Source organism: Phyllobates terribilis, unplaced genomic scaffold (assembly GCF_046119375.1).
Source record: "Phyllobates terribilis strain yellow unplaced genomic scaffold, ASM4611937v1 Scaffold_2__4_contigs__length_985480577, whole genome shotgun sequence".
Lineage (NCBI taxonomy): Eukaryota > Metazoa > Chordata > Amphibia > Anura > Dendrobatidae > Phyllobates > Phyllobates terribilis.
This window is the reverse complement of record NW_027362762.1, coordinates 117504553-117516572: the sequence shown is the minus strand read 5'-3', so window position 1 is coordinate 117516572 and position 12020 is coordinate 117504553. Positions and strand designations below refer to the sequence as shown.

General features: G+C 40.7%; 1 protein-coding gene across 4 annotated transcripts in view; it reads left to right on the top strand.

Annotated features, from left to right (window-relative positions):
• Nucleotides 1–12020, top strand: part of DCLK1 (doublecortin like kinase 1) — a 422097-nt gene that overhangs the window by 183569 nt on the left and 226508 nt on the right. For all 4 annotated transcript variants that reach the window (XR_012268742.1, XM_073662543.1, XM_073662542.1 and 1 more), the window contains exon 4: nt 6347–6446. Coding sequence is in view for 3 of the 4 variants with exons in the window: in XM_073662543.1 (XP_073518644.1) it covers nt 6347–6446 (100 nt within the window). In the remaining variant the exon portion in view is untranslated. The remainder of the gene's footprint in view (nt 1–6346; nt 6447–12020) is intronic.

The following is a 12020-nucleotide window of genomic DNA, read 5'->3' as shown; positions in this document are numbered from 1 at the left end:
TTACAGTACGACATTTGTTCATGAGGAGGAGGGGGTGATGCGTCCTAATGATAAGTCCAAGAAATGTCTGTGGGAATGCTTAATTATTTGGAGACCATCTGGTGGAGGTGTGCATTGACTCCATGTAGTGAGTTATAAACCCAGGTGTTAGATTGAGTCCTGTTGTCAGTGAATTGAACTTCTTTATCAATTTGAATTCCCATATTCTTCTCTCCCGGTCATCTTTGAAGTGACCTTTTAGTACTAAAACTTTGAGATCTTTCATACAGTGTCCCTGACCAGAGAAATGTTTTCCCACAGGTGTGTCCAGTTCATTCTTAATTGTGTGTCTGTGTAAATTCATTCTCGTTTGCAGTTTTTGCATAGTTTCTCCAGTATAGACACCTTCCGGGCACCTTGTACATTGTATCATGTACACCACATTGGAGAATGTACATGAAAAGACATCCATGATTTTGTAGTCCTGATTTGTGTTTGGTGTGCAGACTGTATTTGATGGTAATATGTGGGTACAAGTTTTGCATTTTTTGTTTTTACATGGGAATGTGCCTGTCACTGATGGTGATGAGAGGACGCTTCTGACAAGGCGATTCCTTAAGTTAGGGGGCTGTTTGTAGGAGAGAAGTGGTAGTTCTGGGAATATTTCTTTCAGTTTGTGGTCTCTGTGGAATATGGGTTGAAGATCAGCACCAATTTTCCTTAGGATGTCCATGTGGGGGTTGTATGTGACAACAAGAGGTACCCTGTTGTTATCCTCCCTCTGTCTGTAACCCAGGAGGCTGCTTCTTGGTATTCTTGTAGATCTGTGGATCTGTTCATCTGTTACCAGAGCTTGACTGTAGATGATGGATTTTTTTGTGTGTCCTGGATGAAAGCTGTTCCATCTAAGATATGCCGGACGTCCTGTGGGCTTATGGTAAATTGATGTTTGTATGGTGTTGTCTTTGATGTATATGGTCGTGTTCGGAAAATGGATTTGGGATTTTGAAAAGTTGAGGGTGAGCTAGGTGGTTGGGTTGTACCTGTTGAAATTATTGTGGAAGGTCAGCAGATCATCTTTTGAGCCTGTCCAATTTATTAGCAGATCATCAATGTAGCGGAAGTATGCTAGAGGTTTAGCAGAGCAAGATGACAAAAACTCCTCCTCTAGTTTATCCATAAATAGGTTAGCATATTGTGGGGACATTTTGCTTCCCATGGGGCTGCCCATACATTGTTGGCATAAATTATTCCCAAAAGAGAAGAAAACCGCAGCAAATCCACAGTGAAATTTGCAACAAAACGCATGTAACGAATGCAGAATTAGCCACAAATTTTGATGCAGATTTTTGCTATGTGTGCGGTAAACAAGGGGTCTCTAGAGGTTTGTCTTATGGATCTCAAAACACCCTAGGTACCACCATATAGTGCGACACTATGTACTCTGCAAAATACTTCTGTAATATGGGATGCACCATGCACAAATATTTTCACAGATTCCCCGTGCCTCTGCATAAAAGGGATTGGGTAATTATGTGGTGCGGATGCCTGTGTCTCTGTAGGAAACATCATTGGGGTAATGTGGCTAATTGAAGTCAGATTCCACTGATGAACCCGGGATCCATCGCCCACTTCAGTGATCTGTGACTACTGGACGGGAGCCCTGAGAACCGGCTCTTATCTTTTGGCATGTGCAGCTCCTCTTTTAGCCATCTTGGCGTAAAGTCATTGTCGCAGTGTGACATACTTGTGACTTCCTGCTAGGACGGCTAATCAAAAGAAGAGCCACAGATGTTGGCTGTTAGGAGGTGGTTTCTGAGTACTCCTGTCTAGCGACCACAGATTACTGACGCAGCTGATGGATCAGGTCCTGCAAATCGATTTGCACCCACTCTACCTGATACCCAATGTCTGTTGTCTGATAGAGCAAAGATTAGGCACATGGCATTTTAACATATCTAATCCTTGCATTGTTGCTCCTAGCAGTGTTTGGAAAGCACCCGAGAAATAACGGCAGTAGATGAGGCCTCTAGGTGATGGAGGCCCTGGCCTGGACAATTGTCCCCTTTGTCCTTTTTCCCCCTGTATGTTCTACCTAAACAGCTTTATCTTGTGCCTGGTAAAGACAACAAAACTAATGTTATTCCTCAGGTTTTCAGATGTCACACTACTGAGATTAGGACTGTGAAGAAGCTATAAGGTTTAATAGGACTCATATCATGTCTTAAGACAATGTGTGTTTAGGGAAAAAATCCGTTTATGTGGAGAACCTCATGAATGTGTGTCTCTATAAGCGATAATGGTGAGATCTTGGTTGGTTTGTGTCTAGTTTCTCCCGTGGGTGGCAGCTGCCCCTTTCTCCTGCCTCTCTTCAAGGTGCCATCTTGAAAAACATTTTAAATCAGTATAGTCATCATCTCGGCTGGTAGCCATAATGTTCTTACTTCATTTTTAGTTAGGAAGTGACTTACAAATGATTTGCCCCCATTGATGAATTTAATACTTGAAGTCGAATAAACTCATTTTCCAGACTCCACACAATGGTCTGAATTCTGATCCCTAATCAGCCATTACAATGTCTATAGAAGACGCTGCCCCTAGAAGCTCTGCTGTTTTTCCTCCAGAGAAGGATGTCTACCCCCCTTTCAGTGTCTGGCTTTAATGTAATTTATTGAGGTCACAGTATGACAGAGGTGTTTTTTATGATGTTGTCTACACAGCCGACATGCTTTGAGCATCATTGTGATGTAATTGTTGCCATGGTGATCTGATTCTAAGGGAAAGTAATGAATTCTGGAGCGTTCTCATCTGCACCGATAAATAGCAGGTGCCTTTGTACTCGGCTGTCGTAAGACGACCGGAAAGAAGGGACATAGGAAATGCTTATATGGTGAACAGTCAAGTGTGACCAAGCATACAAATGGCCTCTATCTGTGAAGTCACAGGGCTGGAGGCTAAGAGTGAGATCAAAGATGAATCTATCATTTACAACGCCGCTCTAAAAGGATCTGGAAGATTCTTGTGCCTAAGGCTGCGTTCACACTGCAATTGTCCCGTACATCCAAATGTACAACCTAAACTTGTTCATGGGGTTTCTTTCATCAGACAAAGGTCAACACAGTGTCCTTTTGCCACTCGCACACATGGCCTTAGATTCTCTCATGCAAGAGTATCCGGCCGATTATGCTCAAACTGAGGCTACGTTCCCACAAGGAGTTTTTGATGATTTTTTATGTTGCTTATTCTAGAACCTATTTTACTTAATGGGTGCAGAAATGGTGCAGAAAATTTTTGCAACATCAAAAGCTCATTGTGGGAACCTAGCCTCGGAGTTTGAGCCAAGTATCATCTTAGAGTTATCCAATTATCTTGCATGGGAGAATCACAGCACAAGTGTGAAGATGGAGAATGTAATTTCTCCTTCTTCTCTATTGTCTGAGTCAACAGATGACATCCGAGTGCAGTCCAATATTTCACACTTACCCATAGACTTGTATGGGTGCACTTGATCCAAATTCCCAAGCCACTCGCAGCATGCTTCAATTTTTTCACATGCTGAAATGGCATAAAAAAAAAAATTGCACTGCCCCATAGTATAACATTGGGCCGAGTGCTATCTAATAAAACATTGGATAGCACTCAGCCGTGTTATCCGCTAGTGTGAAAGAGCCATAACAAAAACATTTAAAGGGAATCTGTCAGCAAGATTTTGCTATGTAATCAGAGAGCAGCATAATGTAGGGAAGGAGAGCCTGATGCTAGCGATGTGTCACTTAATAGTTTACTTGCTGTAGGTCCAATAAAATCAGTGTTTTATCAGTAGGAGATTATCACTATAGGACTAGGTGTCTCGTGCCTCGGAGTCAACTCCTCTGTGTAACTCCGCCCCCGCCACTAATTAACAGCTTTCTATCAATGTACAGTGTACATAGAAAGCTGCCAATCCATTTTGTGGGCAGGCTTACACACAGCTCAGAGTACTACTACAATTATTATTGTATTCAATTTTTTTTAGATAAAATACAATTCATTGAAAAATACAAATTAAAATATAAATATATCAATTATCCAGTAGATGGCACCACATAACAAATAATACATCGAATGATAAGACCTACAATTTCCAAAAGGAGTTGATACCACATCTATTAGGTAAAATTCCTTTTGGAAATTGTAGGTCTTATCATTTGATGAATCCTCCTCTACTCAGGGTTACTACTGTAATTTATGTGTACATACCTTTCCCTATTTATTTGTTATGTGGTGCCATCTACTGGCTAATTGATATATTTATATTTGATTTAGCATTTTATCTAAAGTTTTTAATACATTTTCTTTTGGGAATTGTTGTTCATGGAATAGAAGATATTCCCTGAAAGTAAGCCCTAGCGCATCTTTCGGAGCAAAAAATAATATAAGACCCTGTCTTATTTTCGGAGCAACATGGGTAGTAGAAAAAAATATAAAGCAGTTAGATAGTGTAGTTAGGGAAAGATAGGGAATTTTTAATTGAAGTATATTAGAAAAAAATTATATTATGACATTAAATAAAGTTTAGGATGAAAATAAAATTTTGTTCGGGCCACCCTTTAAACGATCTGTGTGTTACAGATGGGTGTTTCCATGCGGTCCTGGAGCAGGACTAAAGCGTCCCTAAATTGCCAATGCTGATTTTGGTCACTATGTGAAATTTCCATACACAGAATATTGCAAAAAATCTGTTAAATAGATTCTATAATAGTCTATGGATGACGGATGCCATTGTAGGAGGGCACATAGGATCAGCCACTAAACCCTAAAGGAGAACATTCTAAATGCCCCTGAGTATATAATATAAGAGGATTATTAGCACCTGACCACATTGCATTTGTGGCTTATGTTTTGCTCGTACGCCAGGAAATTTTTGCAACATATACTGTACATTAAATGGCCGCTGTGACGGATGTCTAACAATGACATCCGTCACCCACAGCCTATGGTGGTACCTGTTTAATGGATATGTCACAAATGTTTCAATAGTGTGATGACATATGGGCCAAATGGATACCATAAAATCCCTATGGGCAAGAGATGCGTTAAGAGGTACTACTGAAAAATTCATGACGTTGCTCTTAAATGGGTGATGAAAGCCACATCCAACACAACACTCTTATCAACGTATACACCGAAAACTTTTCCTGTCACATACATTAACTGAAGGCCAAAAATGCAGTTCTCTTATGTCACATCTGAGCATGTCACAAACTGACAACTAGGTGTTACTATTCCTGTTGTCAATAAGGCATGTCACAACATAGTCTGGTACCTCCAGCTACAATTGGAAGCAGCGTGGAGACACCACCCCAACAGCGAACACCAGCTGTAAATTTCTACAGACATTTTTAGTAGGAGTAACAGAGGAACAGTACAACTTCTAGTTTATAATGAATGGTGCTCTGGTACTAGCATTTCATGGAGAATACAATTATTTTCTTAAATAGATATGTCGGGAAAGGTGACTCGTAGGGATGAGTGGACCCCTGGAAATTCGGGTGCTCGTGCCCGAACTTTATTCCAAAGTTCGGTTCGGGTACCAGAACTGTACCCAAACTTGAACCAGAACCTGAACCCCATTGAAAATAATGGGGAGCCGAACTTTTGAGCTGGAAAATATTCCCTCTCTCTCTGCAACGGGCTTCCCCTGGAATTCCGAACATTGCAACAGGCTTCCCCCGGAACTCCGAACATTGCAACGGATTCCCCCAGAACTCCAAACATTGCAACGGACTTCCCCCGGAACTCTGAACATTGCAACTGACTTCCCCCGGAACTCTGAACATTGCAATGGACTTCCCCCGGAACTCTGAACATTACAATGGACTTCCCCTGGAACTCCGAACATTGCAACGGGCTTTCCCCGGAACTCCGAACATTGCAACGGGCTTTCCCCGGAACTCCGAACATTGCAACGGGCTTTCCCCGGAACTCCGAACATTGCAAGGGACTTCGCCCGGAACTCTGAACATTGCAATGGACTTCCCCCTGAACTCTGAACGTTGCAACGGACTTACGGGGGAAGTCTGTGTTTGGCGTTTAGCATCGGACACTAACTGTCCGGTACGAACCCTGAACTTTTAAGTTCGGGTTTGCTCATCTCTAGTGACTAGTCCTTTTGAAAGTGTCAGAAATGTTTGTGAAAATGGTTCAAGTTGGCAAAATAAGCCTGGTTTGGGACCATTGAAATGTTTCTCTAAGTGACTAACGTGTTCTGCCATATTTTCTTGTCATTCCATGTAGTATATTTCTGAGGTATAGAACGTCTGCTAAAATGATATCTTTAGATAAAGAAGTGATTTGCTTGTGTGACAAAACCTTACTTCTCTTTCAGGTGATGTGCCTTCAGGATTTCTTTGGTGATGATGACATTTTTATTGCTTGTGGACCTGAAAAGTTCCGTTACCAGGATGACTTCTTACTGGATGAGAGCGGTAAGAGAGACTTGCACAAGTTACACAACGTTCCTTGCACTTGTTAATCTGGCCAAGATTGTGTCATCCAAACATTTTACAGAATATCTGATCCAAAATCAACAAATCTTGCACTAAAAAATTATTTCCATGTCAATATCATAAACAGATGGGAATAAAGAGTTTAACTGTTAAACATTGGCAATGTCTGTGCGTTTCTCCAGACAGGATCCTCAAACCTGGACAATGGGATCACTACTAGTAATGTAATGGAAACACACATTCATCATCATCTCCAGGAAAATTATATTTACATTTCCCTGACCGGGCCAATTTTAGAGTTTTGGTTGTTTTTTCTCCCATTCTTCCCATTAGAGCCATAACTCTTACACTTTACTATATAACTTTTAGAAAACTTAAGGTGTAGCGAATTCCTCTATAACTTGATTTTTCAGGTCAGTATGATTACCGTATACCAGATTTATATACTGTATATACAGTGTTGCTCAAAAGTTTACATACCCCGGCAGAATTTTTCCTTTCTTGGCCTTAGAATCATAGAATGGTAGAGTTGGAAGGGACCTCCTGGGTCATCTGGTCCAACCCCCTGCTCAAAGCAGGATTCACTAGATCATCTCAGACAGATGTCTGTCCAGCCTCTATTTGAAGACGTCCATTGAAGGGGAACTCACCACCTCTCGTGGCAGCCTGTTCCACTCATTAATCACCCTAACTGTCAAAAAGTTTTTTCTAATATCTAATCTGTGTCTCCTCCCATTTAGTTTCATCCCATTGCTTCTAGTCTTTCCTTGTGCAAATGAGAATAAAGATGATCCTTCTACAATGTGACAGCCCTTGACATATTTGTAGACAGCTATTAAGTCTCCTCTCAGTCTTCTTTTTTGCAAGCTAAACATTCCCAAATCCTGCAACCGTTCCTCATAGGACATGGTTTGCAGACCAGTCACTATTCTGGTCGCTCTTCTCTGAACTTGCTCCAGTTTGTCTATGTCTTTTTTAAAATGTGGTGCCCAAAACTGTACACAGTATTCCAGATGAGGTCTGACCAAAGAGGAGTAAAGCCGATAATGACTTCACGTGATCTAGACTGTATGCTTCTGTTAATACATCCCAGAATTGTATTTGCCTTTTTTGCTGCTGCATCACACTGTTGACTCATGTTCAGTCTATGATCTATTAGTATACCTAAGTCTTTTTCACATGTACTGTTGCTTAGCTCTATTCCTCCCATTCTGTATATGCTTTTTTCATTTTTATTGCCCAGATGTAGTACTTTGCATTTTTCCCTGTTAAAAACCATTCTGTTGGTTGCTGCCCACTGCTCCAGTTTATTTAGGTCTTTTTGAATCCTCTCTCTCTCTTCTCTAGTATTAGCTATCCCTCCTAGCTTTGTGTCATCAGCAAATTTAATCAGTTTACCCTCAATTCCTTCATCTAAATCATTGATAAAGATGTTGAACAATACAGGTCCCAGGACGGAGCCCTGTGGTACCCCACTTGAGACATTCATCCAGCTGGATGTGAAGCCATTTACAACCACCCTTTGAGTCCGATCACTAAGCCAGTTATGAATCCACCTAACAGTTGCCTGGTCCATTGCATACTTGGTCATTTTTTCAATAAGGATGGTGTGAGATACTTTGTCAAATGCTTTGCTGAAGTCAAGATATACTATATCTACAGCATTTCCCTGATCCACCCAGTCAGTGATTCTGTCATAGAAGGAAATTAAGTTAGTCTGACATGACTTGTTAGTTACAAACCCATGCTGACTCTGGTTAATCACTTCATTCTTATCCATGTACTTACATACATGTTGTTTAATAATTTGTTCAAAGATCTTTCCTGGTATAGAAGTCAGACTCACCGGCCTATAGTTCCCTGGGTCCACCTTCTTCCCCTTTTTGAAGATAGGAACAACATTTGCTCTTCTCCAGTCTTCTGGGACTTCTCCTGTTCTCCAAGAATTTTCAAAGATTATGGAGAGTGGTTCTAAAATTTCTTCTACGATCTCCTTCATTACTCTGGGGTGTAATTCATCTGGACCTGGAGACTTGAACTCATTTATGTTAGCTAAATATTCCCTCACAATCTTTCTGTTTACAGATAACTTGGATTCCTCTATTCCTTTAAAAGGACAGTGAAGATCAGTTGATGTTACATTTTCTTTCTGAGAGAAAACAGATGCAAAATAGGAATTAAAAAGTTCGGCCTTCTCAACATCCTCTCTTACCATTTCTCCATTTTCATCCTGTAAAAATCCTATAGCATCTTTGACTTTTCTTTTACTTTTGACATACCCCCAAAATCCTTTTTTATTGCTTTTGACATCTCTTGCAAGCCTTAATTCATTGTCAGCTTTAGCTAACCTGATACGTGCCCTGCAGGATCTGCAGACTCCATTATAATCTTCTTTAGATATGCCTCCCTCTTTCCATTTAATAAACATTTCTTTCTTTCTTTTTAGCATGTGTTTAAGTTCTGTGTTCATCCATCCTGGTTTCCTTAAATGCTTCCCATTCTTCCTACTTTTCGGGATTGTTAACGATTGTGCTTTGAGAATCTCATTTTTAAAAATTTCCCAACCTTCCTGGACATTTTTGTCCTTAAGGACATCCAGCCATTGGATCCCTCCTATTCTCTTTCTGAGTCTCTTAAAATCTGCCTTTCTAAAATCTAACCTTGAAGTCTGAGTCTTCACATGTCTTCCTCCTCTAGTTATCCAAAATTCTATAATAGCATGATCGCTGCCTCCTAGGGTCCCAGCCACCTTTACCTCCTCAACCATTTCCTCCCTGTTTATAAGGATTAGATCCAAAGTAGCAGATCCCCTTGTTTTCTCCCCTACCTTTTGGAAGATAAAGTTGTCAGCAAGAGAGGATAAGAATTTGCTTGACCTGTTAGTTTTACTTGAGAGAGATTCCCAACAAATGTCTGGATAGTTGAAATCTCCCATGACCACTACGTCATATTTTTTGGAGAACTTGGTCATTTGATACATAAAGAGTTCATCCATATCTTCAGCTTGCCCAGGTGGCCTGTAGTAAATGCCTACAATGGTGTCCTTTCCGTTGTTCTCTCCTTGTATTCTTACCCAAACAGTTTCCACAGAACTCCCAGTCTCTGAAGCTTCAATCTCTGTGCAGATATACGCTTTTCTAACATACAATGCAACACCTCCTCCTCGTTTATCAAGTCTGTTTCTTGCAAATAAGTTGTATCCTTTTAGCCTTTTATTCCAATCATGTGTATCGTCCCACCAAGTTTCAGTGATTCCAATGACATCATATTCCTTTTCCTGCATTAGTAGTTCCAATTCTCCTTGTTTGTTGCCCATGCTTTGTGCATTTGTATAAAAACATTTTAGTTTGTGATTGGTTTCTCTTCCTCCCATATTTTTATTATTTAAATTGTTTTGTCTTTGTTCTTCCTTTCCACTTCCAGTAGCAGAGATCTCAATAGTATTTGTCAGCTGTATGGCTTTTTCTGGCCTTTTGCTTCCTTTCCCACATTGTTCTAGTTTAAAGCTTTTCTGATGAGTGTAGCAAGGCGACTTCCAAATACATGTTTTCCAGTCTTCGTAAGGTGCACCCCATCTCTAGCAAGTAGTCCATCGTATAGGTAATTCATTCCGTGATCCAGAAATCCAAATCCTTGTTGACGGCACCATCGACGTAGCCAGTTGTTCACCTGTAGAATCTTATTCCACCTCATTGTTCCATGGCCATCCACTGGGAGGATGGATGAGAAGACCACCTGCGCTCCCAATTCTTTCACTTTCTTGCCTAAGTCTTCAAAGTCACTGCAGATGGTTTCCAGGTCCTTTCTTGCGGTGTCATTTGTCCCCACATGTATTAGCAGGAATGGGTAGTGATCTGTAGGTCTGAAGAGTCTTGATATCCTGTCAGACACATCTTTAATTTTTGCTCCTGGAAGACAGCCTTGTTTCAGAGAATATGAATGATAACAAAAATACTTTTTCTCCACTGATGGTTATTGGTTGGGTGAAGCCATTTATTGTCAAACTACTGTGTTTTCTCTTTTTAAATCTTAATGACAACCAAAAACATCCAAATGACCCTGATCAAAAGTTCACATACTCAAGTTCTTAATATCGTGTATTGCCCACTCTAACATCAATGACAGCTTGAAGTAAAATTGCTGTTAAACCTAACATCCTAACAAAATATAAGGGCATTTAAAATGTGATTCTGGTGTAAAGTAGATATATGGAAAATGTTATTTATTAGCTTTGTTGTGTGGTATGACCATCTGGTTTGAGGATATAATCATTAAAAATTTGAAAGTTGCTAATTTTTTCAAACATTTCATTAAATTTCCTATATTTTCATAAATAAATGCAAAACACATCAACCTAAATTTACCACTAACATAAAGTACAATGTGTCACGATTAAAACAAGTTCAGAATCATTGGGATATGTTGAAACATTCCAGAGTTATTACAGTATAAAGTGACATGTCAGATTTTAAAAAATTGGCCTGGTCCCCAGGGGGTTAAACAATAGGTAATATTTCTGATGATACATTTAAAGGGGTTTTCCCATGAAAAAAAAGTTAATTTCAATCAACATTTTAATCGATAGATATTGGAATAATAATACGTTCCTAAATTGGATGTGTTTTAAATAATGTTCCTGCACATAGCAGGGGCAATGTATAAGATTATCTCAGCACAGGAACATTTTTTTAAAACACATACAATTGGGGAAGTTATTATTATTCCAAGATCTATTGATTAAAATGTACTTTGTTTGTGGGAAAACCCTTTACGTTCTTGATATGCAGCTGTAAAATTTGTAACAATGAGACCGCTATGATCCCTTGAAGGTCTGTAAAGCTAAAGCCCCCGTCTCACATAGCGAGATCGCTAGCGAGATCGCTGCTGTGTCACGGTTTTGGTGACGCAACAGCGACCTCACCAGCGATGTCGCTATGTGTGACACTTTGCAGCGATCAGGCCCCTGCTGTGAGGTCGCTGATCGCTGCAAAGTGTCCTGGACCATTTTTTGGTCGTTGCCCTCCCGCTGGTCAGCACACATCGCTGTGTGTGACCAGCGGGAGCAGCGATCAGGCTGGTAACCATGATAAACATCGGGTTACTAGGTGCACAATCGCACCTAGTAACCCGTTGTTTATCATGGTTACGAGCCTGCTAAAGTGAGCGGTAACCTCCCGCTCACCGTAGCAGAGTGGTAACCATGATAAACAATGGGTTACTAGGTGCGCGTGTGTCCCTAGTAACCCGATGTTTATCATGTTTACGAGCCTGCTAAAGTGAGCGGTAACCTCCCGCTCACCGTAGCAGAGTGGTAACCATGATAAACAGCGGGTTACTAAGTGCGCGTGTGCCCCTAGTAACCCGATGTTTACCATAGTTACCAGCCTGCTCCTGCTTCAGCACGCTCGTAACCAGGAGCAGGACATCGTGGAAATATTCTTTCCACGATGTCGCTGCTCCCCTGATCGTTGGTGAGCCTGCCTGTTTGACAGCTCCCCAGCGACCACATAGCGACGCAGCAACGATCCCTGACAGGTCGTATCGTTGTCGGGA